The sequence below is a fragment of the Olea europaea genome, chromosome 21 (assembly GCF_002742605.1).
Source record: "Olea europaea var. sylvestris chromosome 21, O_europaea_v1, whole genome shotgun sequence".
Lineage (NCBI taxonomy): Eukaryota > Viridiplantae > Streptophyta > Magnoliopsida > Lamiales > Oleaceae > Olea > Olea europaea.
Window position 1 is genome coordinate 5,728,946 of NC_036257.1, and position 20,101 is coordinate 5,749,046.

Sequence of the window (20,101 nt, forward strand, 5' to 3'; positions counted from 1 at the left end):
ATCGTGAGTAAGGTAAATAGCGGGATGTTCCCCAACAGGTCAGGAAACAAGAGTTTGCCCGTACATTGATACCCACAAAGAGTCTAATTCCATATATCAAAAATCGAACCCTCACATTGCGGCTATCAATAAGGTTGAAACTACCTCACTTCTATCCTTTACACTACTGAATTATGCTCTGGGATCAATTAAATTATAATTGTCGATCACATGAAAGGATGCTTCTGCTTCCTTTTTTGAATTGTGTATCCTAGTTACTCGGAGAATCCCAGTTATAGTTTTGTTTTCTTCTTAAATATGTCATGCTTCAACGTGCAGTATGTGTAATCTGAATACAAATATCAAGCTAATTTTTTATTTAATTATTTAGTTACATTTTATTTTTTTTGGGCAGCTTCTCAAATTCCCTTTCATGTGCAATTTTGGCTATGTGTAATCTGAATACAAATATCAAGCTAATTTTTTTATTTAATTATTTATTTACATTTTTATTTTTTTTTGGGCAGCTTCTCAAATTCCCTTTCATGTGCAATTTTGGCTACGTGTGGGGTAGGTGTAATGTAACGTAAAATCAACTTGATGCTAGGTACAAATTTTTTAAAATTTATTTTTTCTTAAACTTATTTTTAACTCACACATTTTTCAATAAAATAATTTTCATGTGAATCAATAACTTTTTCTTACTTTGTAATCACAAATTCTCTAAAAATTTCTATTTTCAAGGTTCCAAAATTATAAAAGCTGAACTATAAGATACATCCCTAGTTAGGATACAGTAAGGCCACACTACGCTAGCTATGAACGATATTTGTTGACCCCATTTTTTGTAGTGATCACGTGGACAATAGATGTCAAGCCCACTCACATCTAAGCAAGCAAATTTCAATCCGTTTTGACTGGAGATTCGAATGGATTGTAGTGACGTTTATGGACATGGGAGATGTTTTATGACGCGATACAAAAATGTTCAAACACTGCAATATGATCCAAGACGATTGATTGCGAACAAATAAACAATCACAAATAAATCCACCAAAGTACAAGTAACCTAAAATTAAACAAATAAATATGGAATAAGCAAGAGAGAAGATTGAGTATGATTTCAAGTATAAAATGTTGCATTCTTTTAAATGTTACAAGAGATGCTATTTATAGAGCTTGTGTCGGCATGGTAGCCATTAGATCAAGACTATGTGACCTCATCTCATTAACCGAGACTTCACATCACTTTTTACCATACATTTAATATATTTACGACGGGTTAGTCGCCCTATATCCTAAACTGCAAATTCTGACATTCATTAATATAAATGTCACATCAATCATTCCTAAAGATATTAGGCTAATTCTTTAAAAGATGGCATGTGTTTCAGCTTAAAAGGGGCTTTGGACGAGGAGGTAGTGATTCGGTATAAGGGCTTCAGAATGAATTCGGTAGAAGAGCTATTGTTAGGATCTTCCTCAAGTTGTTCAAAGTGATTTACGGGCTCAGTTAACCATTAAACATCAAATTCAACACCAAAATCGAGATGACCGACCGCTGACGCCATTGTCTTCCTATGGTTGCTATTGCTCTTTTGCTTGTTGATTCTTCCACACACTTAGGATGGATACCACACAGGTAAGAGTCACAAAGCCTCAAGCAATTGGTAGGGAAGATTAATTAACAGGACGCATGAAGGAGAAGAAGAAGATGACTGCCTCTAACTCTCGGGATCTCTCACGCTCGGTTTCAACATAAGAAAGGGAGCTACCAATTTATAATAGTCCAATGGCCAACTTAAGGTAAGTCACAATATGGTAAGTAGGCTCGACTAGGGTTAAGTTCCAATAGCACACCAACAAGCCACAAAGATTATTAGCCTTCCAATAGGTAAAGCAACGCTAGGTCGGTTTATCCATTATTCGGTGTTGATTTATAGTTCAGTCATTCATGTCGACTGATAAAATTGGTTTTCATCATCGCCCGGGAAGTCGTTTAACAACATGATGTCTAACAACCTCCACCTTAGTGTCAAAGGAGCTGCAAAGAAAAACGTTTTCCATTAGTAACACCTCTAACAGAAAACCGATAAAATTGAAATCATTTACCTGTATCGATATTTAGAAGCTCCTTGCAACTTCTAAACTTTACCAGTGGCAGCACTTTCGTGCCCATATCTGAAGGATTATATTGTGTGTGAATTTTTTCAAGTCTTACTATTTCTTATGATATTATATCCCTAATGAAGTGTAACCTAAAATCGATATGTTTAGTGCGTTCGTGAAAAACAGGATTCTTACACAGATGTATGGATGACTGACTATCAGAGCACACAACCACATACTCATTCAAGACACTCAGTTCATGAAGTAGACCTCTAAGCCATAGAGCCTCTTTAATTGTTTCAGTGGTGGCAATATATTCTGACTCTGTAGTGGATAGTGCAACTATGTGTTGTAACTATGATTTCCAACTAACACACGAAATTTGATAAGGTGAATATGTAAGAGGTAGTTGATTTCCTACCATCCCTATCTCCTGCATAGTCAGCATCTACAAAACCCTTTAATTTCACGCCTTCCTTATTAGCACTAAATTTTAGACCTACGTCACTTGTACCCTTCAAATATCTTAAAAGCCACTTTAATGCTTCCAATGTTTAGCACCTGGATTAGACATGTACCTACTGAGAATACTAACAGCGAATCCTAAGTCTGGTCTAGTGCAAACCATCAAATACATTATGGAACCAATCACATTTGAGTATGGAATTTTACTCATGTATTCCACTTCACGTTCATTGCAGGGAGCTTGTTCTTTAGATAGAACAAAATGGTTTGCAAGAGGCAACGTGACAGGTTTGCAGTCACTCATATTAAACATTTTCAACACCTTTGATATGTATGGAGACTGATGCAAGAATACGATGGAATTTGACCTATTTCGTTCTATTTCGATGCCTAGAATCCTTTTAGCCTTTCCTAGGTCTTTCATGTCAAATTCTCCACTAAGATCTGCTTTTATATTGTTTATCCACTTAGGAGATAATCCAACTAAAAGCATGTCGTCCACATAGAGCAACAAGAACAAATAATTGTTATCAGTCTCGTTGTGTTGAAAGTATAGGCAGTGATCGAATTTACTTTTTTGAAATCCTATAGTGAGTACAAAGGAATCAAACCTCTTGTACCACTGTCTAGGTGATTACTTTAGACCGTATAGGGATCTCTTCAGAAAACACACATAATCAGGTTTTAACTTGTCTTTAAAACCTTTTGGTTGATTCATAAAGATTTGTTCATCAAGCTCTCCATGTAAAAAAGCGATTTTTACATCGAGTTGTTCAAGTTCCCAGTCAAAAAGCGCAACCAATGCGAGCATGACCCTAATAGTAGTGTACTTGACAACTGGTGAGAAAATCTCATTATAATCAACAACTTCTTTTTGTGTGTAACCCTTCGCTACTAACCTAGCCTTAAATCTTAAGGGTTTAGTACTACTAGTACCTTCCTTAACTTTAAAGACCCACTTGCAATCAACGATTGATTTATTCTTAGGTCTCGGTACTAACTCCCAAGTTTGATTCTTTTCTAGAGAACTCATCTCTTCTTTCATAGCCTTAAGCCACTCCTTAGATTGACCACTATTCATAGCCTCTTCAAAAGTTTCCGGCTCCCTATCAACTAGTTCTTCATGACTAGCGTATGCAAAATCCAATTCAGATTTATACCCGAACCTTCTAGGTTCTCTCGTTTGTCTTCTCTCTCTATCTCTAACTAAATTATAGTTAGCTAATGGATTTTCTTCCTCAGGATGCTCTTCTATCACTACTTCATTTTCCTCTTCAGGTTCTTGGACCTGAATCTCCACCTCACTTGAAGTACTAGGTACTGATGTGTTAAATTTTCCTAACTCCACCTTGAACTGATTTCTTTCTTCACCGGATTCAGTTTCACTTACAGGTTCAGTTTCGTTCCTTAGACAAGGCATCTCACTTTCATTAAATGTGACATCCCTACTCACGATGATCTTAACTCCTTTTTGGCTTCTATCCCATAGCCTATAGCCCTTAACCCCTTCGGAATATCCTAGAAAGACACACTTCCTGGCTCTAGGTTCTAACTTTCCCTCACTTTGATGAGAAAAGGCAGCACAACCAAACGCTTTAAGCATTGAGTAGTCACCCAATTTTCCAGACCATTTCTCATGTGGAGTATCACCATTTAATGCAGCCGATGGAGTCAAATTTATCAGATAATAGGCAGTTACAACGGTTTCACCCCAAAATGACTTAGGAACCCCAAAACTTAACATCATGCAGCGCACTTTGTCTAGTATGGTCCTATTCATTCTTTTTGCTACCCCGTTTTGTTGGGGAGTATAAGGAACTGTTTTGTGCCTTGTTATTCCACTTTCTTTACACATCCTATCGAATTCAGCATTACAGAATTCTAGGCCGTTATCTGTCCTTAAAAATTTGATCCTCTTGCTAGTTTGATTTTTCATTTGTTTCTTCCAGTTGTTAAAGTTATGGAAGGTTTCAGTTTTGTCTTTCAATAGATAGACCCACACTTTCCTGGTGCAGTCATCTATGATAGATAGGAAATACCTATTCCCACCCGATGTGGGATTACTAGCAGGACCCCACAGATCAGAATGCACATATTCAAGCATGCTTTTAGCCTTATGCGTACTAGTGGAGAACGACACTCTATGGTGCTTTCCAAGCACACAGTGATCACAGAATGATAGGTCAGACACACAGTCATTACCAAATGCACATTTTTCATTAAGTAGCTTAAGTCCTTTAATACTTACGTGTGCAAGCCTACTATGCCACGTATGTGTTTGATCGATTTTGGCGGAAGAAATAGAGGAGTTTAATCCTCTAATCACTTCCCCAGTAGTGATGTAAATGTCATTTTTCTTGATTCCCTTAATAGAGATTAACGCACCCTTCATCATTTTAAACATACCGTTTTCAATTTTACCGGTGAAGTTGTCTTTCTCAAGTCTTCCTACTGAAATTAAATTCCTAGATAATTCAGGAATGTATCTAACTTCCTTTAACATGTACACAAAGCCTGTGTTAAATTTTATCTTTATATCTCCAATTCCAGTAATTGTATAGGCAAAGTTATCACACAGAAGTACTTGCCCATCATTAGATTCTTACAAGTTTTCAAACCAGTTTTTTTCAGACGTCACATGAAAAGACGCACCAGAATCTAATATCCATTCATGCATGTGAGAATTAGTAGTTAGATTTAATTCAGTAGTGTATGCGACTGGACTAGTGATCACATAGATTTCACCGTTTTCGGTATCGGAGGTAGATGATAACACATTTACCTCATCTCTTTCCTTAACTTTTTGTTTTCCCTTTTCTTTATGACAGTCTTTTATAAAATGCCCTGTGCCTCCACAGCCATAGCATTTTCTAGCCTTAGTTCTAGATTTTGACCTAGGTCTACCATTTTCCTTCTTTTTCCAATTATTACTACTTGATTCGCCACTACTTTGGTATCCATCATGACTGGTTTGCCTAAATTGAGTTCTGCCCCGCATCATATGCAACTCTCCACTCCTCCTATCCTGTTTTTCAGCCCTCATTTTCATCTCCTTACTCCTAAGAGAATCTACGACAATTTCAGATGTTAACGTGTCCCTACCATATTTAATGGCATTTTTAACTTCTTTATAAGAGTTCGGGATTGAATTGAGCAAGATAATGGCCTTATAGGTTTCAGACACGGCTTCGTCACAATTAACAATATCTTGCACCAATTTGTTAAATACATCTAAATTGTCGTCGAGATCCTTTGAAGGATCCATTTTAAAGCTGAAGAATCGTTCGAGTAGGTAGAGTTTATTCGGTGTAGATTTAAGCAAGTATAAGTTTTTTAGTCATTTCCAAAGTTATTTGGTGGTTTTTAGCTTTCCCACTTTTCTTAAGACAGCGTCAGACAAGTGTAATATTATTGAGGTATAGGCAAGCTCATCGGCTTCCTCTTTTTGTTCTTTTGAGATGTCAGGTGCAAAATTATTTTCGATGGCTATTGACACCTTTTGTTGGACTAATATGCCTCTCATCTTTTGTTGCCAGATAGAGAAGTCACCTTTACCGTTAAATATTCCCAAATCAAAATTATGTGTTGTCATTGGTTAACACACTAATTAAACCACACGAAGTAGTATTGGGAAGCGTGATAAGGTAATATCTTGTTAATTCTTAGTAAAAGTAACAATGAACCTAAATGCTACGTCCACCAAGAAATGCCAAGCACTTTAAATCAAAAGAACAAGCACTCAATTAACACAAGTAATCCTAGTTCTAGCACAAGCAATGGTTACCCCTTCACGGTAACCCCAAAACCTAACGATCACCCCACACGATGATCTTGTTATTGCTGAATTTAAATGGATTAAGCCAATTTACCAGAGTGGACCTATCTGAGTCCGTAGAGTGGAGAAAAACGAGCTTGCTGTTAAATTTCAGTCGGCGTCGCACCAGGGGCAAAATCGTCCAACTTTTTCTGTGTAACCTGAAACACAAAACAAAGTATATCAGCGCGTTCAGGAGATCGAAACAAGCAAGTTACCTGAAGAGAGCTTCGCCGGACAGTCGCCCACGCGCCGCCGCCGTCCACCCACGCGTCGCCACCGCCTCACCAGGGGCGCCTCGACTTGCTGGTAATGGGTATGGCCTCCGTTTGTCCAACCGAGTTTTGGTTTGTGAGTAATTGAAGATTTTCAGATTCGGGTTCTATGTTTAATGTCCAAAAATCAGCCGATTTTGAGCCCTTTTTTGCTACCCAAGCTCTGATACCAGATGTTAGGATCTTCCTCAAGCTGCTCAAAGTGATTTCCGGGCTCAGTTAACCATTAAACATCAAATTCAACACCAAAACCGAGATGACCGACCGCTGGCGCCATTGTCTTCCTATGGTTGCTATTGCTCTTTTGCTTGTTGATTCTTCCACACACTTAGGATGGATACCACACAGGTAAGAGTCACAAAGCCTCAAGCAATTGGTAGGGAAGATTAATTAATAGGATGTATGAAGGAGAAGAAGAAGATGACTGCCTCTAACTCTCGGGATCTCTCACGCACGGTTTCAACATAAGAAAGGGAGCTATCAATTTATAATAGTCCAATGGCCAACTTAAGGTAAGTCACAATATGGTAAGTAGGCTCGACTAGGGTTAAGTTCCAATAGCACACCAACAAGCCACAAAGATTATTAGCCATCCAATAGGTAAATCAACGCTAGGTCGGTTCATCCATTATTCGGTGTTGATTTATCGTTCAGTCATTCATGTCGACTGATAAAATTGGTTTTCATCATCGCCCGGGAGGTCGTTTGACAACATGATGTCTAACAGCTATGACAGATGGGCTTCGAAATAATGAGATAATGCTTCGGCAATAGCTTCTTCATGTTAACCAATTGGGTCTTCGTTGATTGTTAGATGTCTCCAAGTGATTCCATGTGGCATTCACTAAGACCTTTAGATTGAAGACGTAACATCATCTTATTTGAGGTATATTAGTGATTTTATTTTATAAAATGTTGGGTAATACAATCATTTCTTTAATAATTGCAGTTAGCATGAGAAATGCATTAACTTCTTTAAGATCAAACTGGAAATCAGGAAATCCATCTCAATCTGTCGAAATTTCACTTTTCAAATTAAAATTTGTCTTGAAAAGTCTCGAGACATCATTTTTCGAGGAAACAACCGAAATACGTGATGTGGAACAATTAGAATAGAAGATCATATAACAATTGAAAAAGAGGTGAAATTAGAAGAGCCTATGAAAATGTGCATAATTTTTACATCATGATTCACCTCGGACATCAGATTTTGCACGAGTGAGTATGATCCGAAAGCATTTTTCAGTTCTCTACAAATTTGCAGGGTAATGATCATGGCCTTGGCCTATATCGTCAACCTTTCGGGGTCAAATTTCATCATTTTGGGATATGTTTGAACATTTTTCTTTTTGAGTCAATTTTAGGTATTCTCATCATTTTTTTTATAGTTTCATAGTTTCATTCAAATTTGTCTACCGAATTAGGGTTTCATTTTGACTCTTTAAATATATGTTAAGGTTTGAAAATCCTACGGCCATTTTTTGATTTATAATATTTATGCTCTTCCATTTTCTGGTAGATTTTCGTACTTCTTACGTATGTTCAAGTGAAATTTGAGTAACATACGTTCGTGTATTATGAACAAAACTCTTTTATTAGTATTCACGTTTCCATCAAGCGTCGATAAAATTTATTTATAATTTAATTTTTGTCACAATGTTAAAACATAAAAGTTAATATTCCAAGTGGTACTATAAAATGGTTTGTATCATTCACCTCGATAACTGAATTATTCCAAGCGGCGTAGGATGAGAGGCAATCAATTCTCTCAAAAATGTCTTATGGCAAAAAGGGTTCAATCAAATCCTTTTGTTAGCGAGGACCAAGTCGTAGAATATACGTATAGTCACTATGTTTCTTTATTTTAGATATGTACCTGTTGGAGTGTAGACTAATCAAATTCAAAATAATGATTTTAGGGTATGTTCGATAATGATTATGAGAATTGATTTTTTGATCATTAAAAAAAAAGTGAATCCTACATATAAAAGAAAAAGTAAAAAATGACTACTGAAATAATAAATAACGATCAAAAAATTGATTTTTAAGAGTGAAAAATCAATACTGAGTTTTATGCACATAGTGCAAAGAACTCAGTGCTTCACCTATTATAATTGGCCCATTAAAAACGTTTTTTTTTCTCAATAATTTAATTTCTTATTTTTAATAATATATGTACTTTTCATACCTCCTATCAACGACAAAACATTTCACACCAAGCAACCTTAAATCCCTAACCACAACTTAATTACTACATATTTTCCATGCCACATTTAGCATGATTGTAACAAATAAGAAACATATGGGACAACTCAAAAGTTTTGCTATTTATTTTGGGATATAATTAAAATTTGATTGAGAACATATAATCGATCAAATAATTCAATCACCTCAGGATTTCTTAACTGAAAAATGAACGTCATTCTACTTCGAGTCTATAGAATCACTCTTCGAACATGAATTCTTCAAACTTTATTTGCTTTTGAGAGATATCGCCTCTTGCTCGTTACATAGGTTGCTTGGGGGAGGGGGGCGCTGTTCCCGAACTTTTTGTTTATGTTTGAATTTTTGGTCCAGATTATTTAAAATTCAAATTTTTTTTTTTAAAGTCATTTTGCAAGCATACTTTTTTCAATTAAATAAATTTGCACATAAATTCATAATTTTTACTACTTTTTTTTTAAAAAAAAGTTATTTTTCACAAAATCTATCACAAATATAATAAAACTTGCCCAAAATGATGTGATTATATTTATTAATGAAGATTATAGTAAAATATAATAGTTAGATTCAATTTCCACGAAAGAAAATATGGATAAAATAAATAATATTTTTCCAGCTTGAGCTAGAGCCACACGACTAAAATTTTTGAAGCTTTCTCCGAGAATCGCGGCCTGTTGCCGCTTCTTTACTTCTCCATAAAAAATTTTTTTTTCACCATTTTTTTTTTTCATATTTGTTAATCATTATTAACGAGCAATTAAAATTTACCATTATCTTAGAGACAAGAACTGACTTGTCTGCGCAATCACTGAGTTATATATAATATATTAAATGCCTAATTTCGTGATATGAGTAATAATAATACGAAACAAGACCAAAAAAATAATAATAAAATACATTTATTGTGGTTTTCACCTCAATCTAAATTGTCATGATTGTAATTTTGGCACGAACAGATGAATGGTCTTATGAATCGGATTGAGGGTCGTAAAATTCTTTATAATATTTATAATTACAATAATATAATATATTGCGCTTAAACGTTCATATAACAATTTAAGCATCTGTTTGGTATAAATTATAATCAAAATTTTAATAGATTTTGATAAAAGTTAATAGAATATATGGTTGCAAAGTTATAGATCCTAATGAAATATATTCTTAAAATTAATTGTTCACTTTCATTTGAGATTAAAATCATATTTTAATTTATCATTCACTTCTTACGATATCATCATAATCCTACAAATTTGTGATTTATTTATTTATTTTTTGCATGATTCACATTGTTTTATCGGTTTGACTTTTGAGATAGTACTATAATCATAAGATCATACCATCAAATTGTTATTTGGACAACCTTGCTCTCAATTGGAGAGATATGTCCACTATTCACCATAGGATTCCACTATATAATTAAGAAAAAAGGAGATTACCTTCTTTCATTTTTTTTCCTTCATAGTAAACAATTTGACATTAGTATCCTTTATATTCGAGGAAATAACAAGGTAAGTGATCCACGGTTGAGGAAAAAAGTGAACAGGCTGCAAAAATTTTCGAGCTTTCCAGTGGGTAGGCCTGGATGTGGATTGATTTGGGTAGGTTTCGAATTCAACTCGAAACCAAAATCAAATTAGTCAATTTGGGCAAACTTTAACTCAAACCAATTCACTCTAACTCTTAAACAGAACCAAATTGGTTTGGTTAATCGGTTTGGACTTTTAGTCCAAATTAAATTTTTTTAAAAAAAATTGTCCTAATCTTAGATGCACCTAAATTACAATAACTAAAATAATCAAATAATTTTATATTATAAGAACTATTGACTAACAAATAAATTGTCCTTGCTTTTTTATATATTCCGTAGTCTAATTGACTAAATATGGAAAAAAATGCTAACATAATATAATAAGCTTGTGAAAGAAAAAATTTAGTGCTACTATTTACCAATAACATCATAGATCAGAAGAAATCAATATATAGTTATGATATTAGTGTTTTTTTCTTAAATTTAAAAAATGTGAACATGTAAGGAGGTTTGGTTGGTTCAGTTAACCAATTGTTTGAGACTTCAAATCATAACTGAACCAACCCACGAAAGTTTTGTTCAAAAGAAAATCAAACCAAATCAGTTACCTGTATCGAACCAACCTGAATCGACCCGAGTCGGTTCGATTTGATCGATTTTTTGTTTTTGTTTTTGTTTTTTGTCCAAGCCTACTAGTGGGTCTGGTGCACTTTATGTACAGTTCTATTAGAGTCTGAACTTGACTCTCTAGTTGAATCGGTAACCAATCGACCCTCATATTAGTTCCTACAAATGTTGATATCGAGTTTTACAATTATAGTTAAAATACTTTACATTTACTATTCAATTTTATTGAATACTCTACTTAAATTTTATTGATCAAGTGATGACTCTTTACTTGCAATCAGCATTCTAAAAGACGTAATGCACGATGATGCGTGGAGGCCAAGCTATGGATTATGCGAGTTTATGTGAGGTATAGGTGTAAAAAAGCGTGAAAAGGCTTTTTTTTTGTTTTAGTATTATTTTAATTTTTAATCAATCAAAAAATCATTTAATAATTAAAAATAATACCTATCAAACAATCTAAAACAAATTTTTTGGAAATTTATATACTTTCCCAAAATTTTCAATAAAAAGATAAGTTCCAAATGTAAATATTAAATAGTAAATAAATAAGAATTTTTGGGAGATTTCCTTTGTTCAAAGCTTCAAACGACTATTTTGAATTTAAAATCGACGAAATGAAGAAATCAACATTTAAGTTTTAATTTAGAAGAATTATATTAAATAAAGGATAATTATGTGCGTCTAGGTGCACATAACTGCTAAATAAGACGCTAAACTACTTGATTTGACGTTTTCACCGCGCATCATTAGGCATTTTCAATGCACGTCATTTAGAACCGTGCTTGGAACACAAATGTAAGGTAGATAGATAAGAAGACAAAAATGGAGATGGAGAATAAAAGTATGCTAAAAATATTATTAAGGTAACAGAAACAACTGCACAGATTTGACCTTTTGATGTGTATGTACATATGTTCATATAATAATATATCAATCATCTCATATCACAAACCCTTATTTAATTAATTATTATAAACAAGTTTACCACTCTTTCATCTTCTTGTTGCGTATGGAGAATAGCTGTTTTGTTAATGAAAAGTCAGCGACTTCTCTCTCTTCTCCTTCCCTTTGTCTCTCTAAAAAACCATTCATTCTGTGAAAAAACGTTTTGATCTTCAAAAATAAGTCTCTAAAAACCTAATTTATATCAAGAACATCAAATTGCATGTTTTGTACGTCTGTTTGGTGCAAAAACCATGCGAAACTAAGCAAGTCAAATGATTAGACTGTACGTGTTGAGTTAGAGTATGTGCAGTCGGTTCTTGCAGGGAATTAATGGAGAATACTTATCAAGGTGATTTAGCAGATGTAGTTCGAGCCAGTGGTGGTGCAATCTCGCCGGAAGCACCAATCTTGAAATCTGACTGGCAGTTCCCAAGCATCGGGATCGAAGAACCAACTTATGATTTTGGCGATCCATTTTCCATCACGGGAGATCCACTTCTTCATGATAGTGATACCCTTCCAGTACCTGTTTCTGGTTTCTTAGACACTGGAAATACTGAAGTGTTAACAGCCGGTGGCGGCGGCGGTGGTGGAGGAAATAATAATATTCTTGATGACAATAGAAAAAGGCCTTCTAACATCTTTTCGAGGTTGCAGATGTCTCCCAATTCAAAATTTTCCTTATCGCCATGCGATTCTCCGTTGGGATTAAAGGCTGCAGCTCCTTTGTTAGTGTCTAATGATCATAGGATTTCTCAAAATAACTTTGAAAGTTGCTTGTTGGAAAGTCCTACTGTGCAGATCTCGTCTCCGCGAAATCCGGGCATCAAACGAAGGTGATTAATTATATATGATTAATCTCTTAACTTAAACTTTGATCTTCTTGATTGTTTAAATCACAACCTTATATTTTATGCAACCTAAACACCGTTGAAACTGCAGGTTTTCATAAAATAATTAACTACTAATCAACGCGAGTTTAGAATCTCAAAGTAGGGTTTGCGATAGAATAATTAAACAGTTTCTTGGGTTTATATTCTTGATTTCTGTATATGTTTTTTTTAAATTTTTATGGAGTTCGCTTTCATGTAATTTATTGCATACAGTGTTCATGGACACCCCACTTACAGGATTTCCGTTGTGTAGTCTTTCAAATTCTGCATCAATTTCAGCTTTTTTAAGAAAAGAAGAAAAAGTGATGAAGCAAAAAATCTGAAAAAGCCATAAAACACGGTACTAAATTCATTTGTGGATTCTGATTTTGATGTAACCAGGAAGAGTCAAGCCAAGAAGGTAGTTTGTATTCCAGCTCCTGCGCCTGCAAATAGCAGATCCAGTGGAGAAATTGTTCCTTCTGATCTTTGGGCCTGGAGAAAGTATGGACAAAAACCCATTAAAGGATCCCCTTATCCAAGGTAAATCTTAATTAAGCCTAGCTTTTCACTTTTCATAGGATAATTGAATCAAGATTTGAGAATTTTCTTAACGCCTGGTTAATTCTTTTGATTTTTGATCAATTTAGGGGCTACTATAAATGCAGCAGTTCAAAGGGTTGTTCTGCAAGGAAACAAGTCGAACGGAGCCGAACCGACCCGAACATGTTAGTCATCACCTACTCTTCTGAGCACAACCATTCATGGCCAACTCAAAGAAATGCTCTAGCGGGTTCCACAAGATCTCAGCCATCTAAGAACAATAGTTCAGCTTTAAAGAATTCATCAATTTCTGATAATCAAGCTCAAAGGTCTACAAACCCGAAGGAAATGACCAATACAGAAAATGTATCCTCACCACCTTTGAAAGAGAAAACGGGTCAAGATTGTAACAGGAAGTTAGAAATGACTGATGACATAGAATTGAGTGAAGGGTTTCGACAGATCTATAAGCCGGCATTGTTGGCTGATGAAAGCAACCATGGCGAAGACTTCTTCGCAGAATTGGGCAAAATCGAAACCGACCCTTTAGATCTCTTATTAACTCCGGGATTTTCTGGAGAAGAAGGTGAAGAACAGAAGGCCATGAATCCATTCAGCTTCCTCAATTGGAGTACTACAGGAAACAACCACCACCATAACAGCACCTCATTTGGAGAAGCTAAGAAGGATTCATAGTTAGCAAGATCCCATAAGCAACAGAGATAAGATAATATACACAGTTTTAGCAGCTTCTTTCGGTGCAATTTCAGTCAGGCCATGCATAAACAAACACAAAAAACTATCATCTGATACATGGGATCTATCTAGATTATTTTATATGATTTTCACCTTTTTTCTGTAGTTAAAATTCTGTTGGTAAATTTGGGAGCGTATAAAGCTGCAGAGCGTGGGATTAAATCCCGGGCTCTGATCCAGGACCAAGGTGGCCAAATCTCGGTCCCTGGATGTGTGTGTGGGGGCCTCCACATGAAAATGATCAAGGACCGAGGTGGCAAGAGCAGAATTCGAGCTTTTATCCCGGGTTCTGTAGCGTGATTAGAGAGGCCAGGAGTCCATTTCTCTTGGCATTTTATTAGATGGGACAGAAAGCTGAGGAACAGAAGGCTTCAACAGTTATAAAAAGTGCATTTCTCAGATATGACTGGATAACTCAATTGGATGGGACAATTTCGAGAGTGGGAGGAAATTATTCAACCATTGTACACACCTAAATTTAAAGGAGCAAAATCTATATATTATAAAGTAGACAGCTTAGAAATTTGGAAAATTATTGTTGTTATAATGTATGGCATTTCTTATCAATCGAGTCACTATGTATATATAACTAATTAAAAGGTCAATGTAGAACCATGTTATCATTGTGTTTTTTGGTTCAGAATTTTTTCTTGTTTTCAATTAATTAGTTATAATCATATTTTCCAAAGACATACTGCCTATATAATCATACGAAGCTTGAGATTGCTCGAGGCTGAGCGGCCATAAAGATATCTAAGGCCACTCTCGATCTCTAGAATTATTGATGTTGCTTGCCTTGAGCAGCCTCGAAAGGGTGAAAGGCCACTCAAACTCTAGTGGTCTCATGGGCAACAAGGGCGATTTGACCTCGAACGGCTCCAATAATGGCCGAGGTCGCTTGACCTTCATACGGATCGCAATGGAACTAGTCGGAGTTAGGATGTCAATACAATTCTCGTCCTGCCAATAATTTTCAAAAAGTGGGGCGGGCCAAAGAATAAATGTTAAATTATTTATTTATTTAATATATTTATTATATTTTAGAATATACTTTTATTTGAAAAACATAAAATAATATAAGAAATTCTAGGCGAATTTGGAGAATTCTGGCGTAAACACAGAATTTTGCCATCTCTACCTTGAGAGGCTACTCAAAATCCTATTCCTCGTCCACAGTGTCGTTCCGAGAAATCATTTCCTTGTCATTTTGCAGTGGAATTTGATCGCCAACACCTATGGAAGAGGAGAAACCCACCTAACATCCTACTATATAACCATGCTATTATTTAGGTCCTAAATTAGCTTAGATAACGTAGCTTAATTGGGTTATTAGCACAAAACGTCTATATTTAGCTCTTTATTGTACAAAACGTCACTATGTTTAATCTTTTTTATAATTTCACCCTTATTTTCACCTTTCATTATGTAAAATGTCTTTCTGTTCATATGATATGAGTTCCACAGTTAAATGCATACTTGAACTCTTATTTTAAAAGACAAGAGGTAAAATGGTTAAGCCACTTTTTTTGGCTCTTCTTCCCGTCGAAAATAGGTTATTCCACAAATTAAAAAAGAAATGAAGCATTAATATATTAAATCAGCAAGCATTCAGATTAATCAAACAAATGAAGCAAATACGATGAAACAATCTTAAGTTTCAAGTTCTTGAATCTGAAATAGAGAGCACAAAACCGTAATTGTTTCTAAAATGAAGTGCGTTATTGTTTCAAGTCCACTGTTGATAACCACTTGATGCATTTTTCATTTTTTAGTTGTGAATTCCATACTTGCTCTCATCCTTCGTGACTCTCCACAGTAAACTGCTACCAAAAATCATAAAGATCATTTTCTAAGAATTCTACATCAAAACTAGATTTGGTAATCCCTTTTTTCCACTGAATTGAACATGCGATAAACATCCCTAACTTTCAAACGTCTTATTCAATATGTCCCTACCTTTCAACATGTTTTGCGTAAAATGTCCCTATCTTTTCAATGGGTTTTGAGAAAAACATCCCTACCTTTGAATGTATTTGTGAAAACCATCCCAGCCTATGTTTGTATTTACAAAATTGGTTCTTTTCATCTTTTGTAAGCATCTTGTTTCAATCATGGCAACTCAGACACTGACCAAACTAGAATTTAAACCCAGCAACTTAGATAAAACAATTGAGACGGAAAATAAAACTTTTCAATGAATTTTCAATAATAATAATAAAAAAATAGCAACTATAGCAATTCACAACCAATTTTGCAAAGGTAATTGCGCGTCTGTTTCCTTCTTAAGGGAAGAAGAGCCAAAAAAGTGGCCTGACCATTTTACTCTCTGTCTTTTTAAAATAAAAGTGAGTCCAAGTGTGCATTTAATGATGGAACCCACAACAGATGGACGGAAGGATGTTTTGTACAATGAAAGGTGGAAATAGGGGTGAAATGTAAAAAAAGAAATGTATGGACGTTTTATACAATGAAGGCCAAACGTATGAATGTTTTGTGCTAATAACCCTAGCTTAATTAGCTTTCATTGGTCTCCCTAGCCTTTTTGAACAAGATTAGTGTCGGATCAATTTTTATAATCACAAAGAACTCAACAAAATAGTAACATTTTGCTGGCATGTAAGGTAATCCTTCTTTCTTTACATTAGTGCGTCAAAGTGAGAAAAGACAGTGCAAGCTTTGTTACACTGAAACCTAAATGTTAAGTTAGCAACACTTCCAAATGCCACTTCTTCCAGTCGCATCCGTCTGCAGGACGATCTAGTATTTGACATGTATGATCTTGACTATACATTTGGGCACTTTTGTATTTCTATCATTTCATAGTATTTGGTAGGAATTTTGAACTATGTTATTTTTATCTTGTTAATATACTTAAAATAAAACATTGATGGAGTGTACTGCAACTTGATAATATTATTTCTGACATTACACTAGTTGGCATCGAATAAAAATACAGTTGACGTGCTGTAGAAATGTTGGCCAAGATCACTTACAAGATGCAGTAGGGTCTTTGCGACACTCATATAGCGCTTGTCAATAGGTAATTAGTACATAACGTACTTACCTTTCATTACTTTTATGCAAAACGTCATTATTTTTTATTTTTTAACATTTTCGCTATTAATTACATATTTGATTGCACAAAAGCTCGTTTTCCTCCATTGTCACCAAACTTCTCCATTAAGTGAAGGGTATTTTTGTCTTATAATTTTTTTTTCTCCCTTTCTTCCCATTGAACTCATTTTCTCCTCTGTTTTTGGTGGGTTTGACAAGGATCAAATTAAAAAAATGAAGCTGTAAGAATAACTGTTAACAAAAGCAAACATAATAAAATCATAGATAGATTGATAAAGAATTAAGAGGAGAAACAATACTTCGAAAATTAGATACCCAAACCTCTTAAAAATGGGTTCAAATAGGAAGATAGAGAAAAAAATGTTATAAAACGAAAATACCCTTCACTTAATGGACAAGTTTGATGAAAATGGAAGAAAATAACTTTTCGAGCAATGAAAGATTTAATTAAGGGAAAAATGTCAAAAAATTAAAAGACAATGGACGTTTTGTACAATAGTAACGAAAGATAAGGACGTTATGTACTAACTATCCTTTTATTATTTATACGAAAATAATTAATCCTATACAACATTTACTTTTCTAAATACAAGAATAAATTTACTATTAAATTATTATTATGAGTTCAACATACTAAATATATAAGATTTTAAATAAAATAATACTATTATTTTGTCCCAAGTGCCAACATTAATTATGGTGACTTCTCTTGTCACAGAAGCACTTTCCATGAATTATTATTTGGTAAATAGTGACCTTAGGTTTTGTCAAATCCATCAACTTTCATAACAAAGAAAAAAAATTAAATTATACCCATATCAACTGAAGTCACTTCCTTACAAGAGGAAAAAGAAATTAATGAAAGTGTAAAGTAGGAATGGCTTTCTCAAGTTGATTGATTGGATGAATGTAATTATGTGTTTGATAGAATTTTTGAGTTTTGTTGGAGTTACTGTTGAAGTATGATTTTGATGGGAAATAAATAGCAATAAAGCACAAATTGCATGGCCAATGACCAATGTTTAAGTGTTTTAGAACTTGTGGCAATTAATCTCTATATCGTGATCATGATAAGATGTTAATTTGTGCGGATTGAATCATTTTCTAATTTGGCTTGACTCGTATTTCAACTGGGTCGAGTTGAAATGAATATGTAGAAATATGCTAAAATCAATGCAATTTTACCCAAAAGTGTAGCGTGGGTAATACACAATTTTTTACAATATGAATGAAATTGATCCTCGAATGTAAAATTTTTTGAAAATATTTTGCACCAACGAAAGTATCCAATTTTACACTCTCGAATAAGTTAAAGTTGTTTTAATGAATAAATTAAATCTAATATCTTGCTTTAAAAAACATAAAAAAAAAGTTGCTCGACTTGACATCACTATTCTTTAAGACTTACGAACCTCAAATCCTTAAATTTGTCCTTAGAAACATCATTTCCTGCCTTCAAGTCAAATAATATTATCATTATTCAAGTAATCCTTTTTTTTTTTTTTTTTTCATTTTACGAATTATTGGCTTTATTTTATTTTATATGCTTTCATTCTCATTTTTATTTTTTGTCCCTGTTTCTACTTAACAATATGTTTGAGACAAACAAATCAAAATTAGGTAGGCTAAAATTTGATACAATTAATAATAATAATAATAATAATAATAATAATAATAATAATAATAATAATAATAATAATAATAGTGTTTCAACCCTGTAAAATAATATTTGTTTCCTATATATCTGTTTGTCCCTATTACAGTAAATCTACTGTAAAACTCTTGGAACTTTAATCCATTTTGTAAATGTAACTAATTGTCTTACTATTGACTTCTGAAAAATATATTAATATTTCCCCCGTTTGGCCCCATCAAATTAAGTTTCATTTTTCTCTATCCTATTTTCAATTACACAATCTTCCATAAAATATATATATATATATTCCACCCATTTTAATTTGAAAAAAATGGGGGCCAAACAGGTACATAGTAAAATGTTGTAACACGTTACTTTCATAACGGTTTGGTACAAATGTATAATATATTAGGAAAGTAAGATTCATAGACGAAGTTACGAAGATGTTTCTAGGAATTCATCGTGAAAATTATGTTGCAAATGGTAAGTTTATTAGTTAATGACAATAGTACCCCTACAATCCTAAAAATTACTACCGTCGTATTCTCGATTCTTCCCTATAAAGATTGAGTTCTGGTTCTTAGTAAAATATACACAAGTTTACAGAGTTTTATTCTCTCTTTTCATAATATATTATCAACACGAAAGTTTAATTTTTCAAAATTTAGGGAAGGTAGTGGTTTCACCCACCCATAATCTGGGCTCTTGATTTGAAGTTTCTGTTGGAAAATAGATTCTCTGAAGGGGAGCAACGGAGAAGAAACAAAGAATAAAATCAGCAACAAGATATCAAGATAAAAATGTAGATGAAGGCTCGAATACATAATCAATGCCCTCAAACGAATTTGCCCCCTCTCGAATTAAAATGTGGTGCTTAAAGGGATTATCAGCAAATGGTTTGTAGGATTAATTAAGCCTAAAAAGGAATAAATATTTAAGCACTTAGTATGATTCCTCCAAACTTGAGAATGCAAAATAGGTTTTGAATATGAATGGAAACAAAATTTCAATATAATTGGAATGTGTAAATTGATCTCAATCGTGGCTATATGTTTTTCAATGTGTTTTCTTGATTAATAACCACATATATATAGCCCTCAAACATTTCGATACGAAGTGGTGTAATAAACCCTTGAAAAGCCACCAAAAATTCAAATAAAATGGTCTCTAACGACTAATACAGACCTTCTATGCAGTCGCATAGACCAAATCTAGGCGACCGCGGCCAATTTTGGCATATGCGACAGCATG

General features: G+C 34.1%; 1 protein-coding gene across 1 annotated transcript; it reads left to right on the forward strand.

Annotated features, from left to right (window-relative positions):
- Positions 1-11,993: 11,993 nt before the first annotated feature.
- Positions 11,994-14,779, forward strand: LOC111370459 (probable WRKY transcription factor 14). Its single transcript, XM_022992174.1, has 3 exons — positions 11,994-12,804; positions 13,243-13,383; positions 13,491-14,779. The coding sequence occupies exons 1-3, from the start codon at positions 12,299-12,301 to the stop codon at positions 14,077-14,079; spliced, it is 1,236 nt and encodes a 411-aa protein (XP_022847942.1). The 5' UTR covers positions 11,994-12,298; the 3' UTR covers positions 14,080-14,779.
- Positions 14,780-20,101: the final 5,322 nt, after the last annotated feature.

Bases quoted from the DNA above. Each gene is read 5' to 3' on its own strand.
- LOC111370459 (XM_022992174.1), top strand. From the start codon at position 12,299: ATGGAGAATACTTATCAAGGTGATTTAGCAGATGTAGTTCGAGCCAGT. The intron at 12,805-13,242 runs GTGATTAATTAT...TGATGTAACCAG, and splicing joins AATCCGGGCATCAAACGAAG to GAAGAGTCAAGCCAAGAAGG. The intron at 13,384-13,490 runs GTAAATCTTAAT...TGATCAATTTAG, and splicing joins AAAGGATCCCCTTATCCAAG to GGGCTACTATAAATGCAGCA.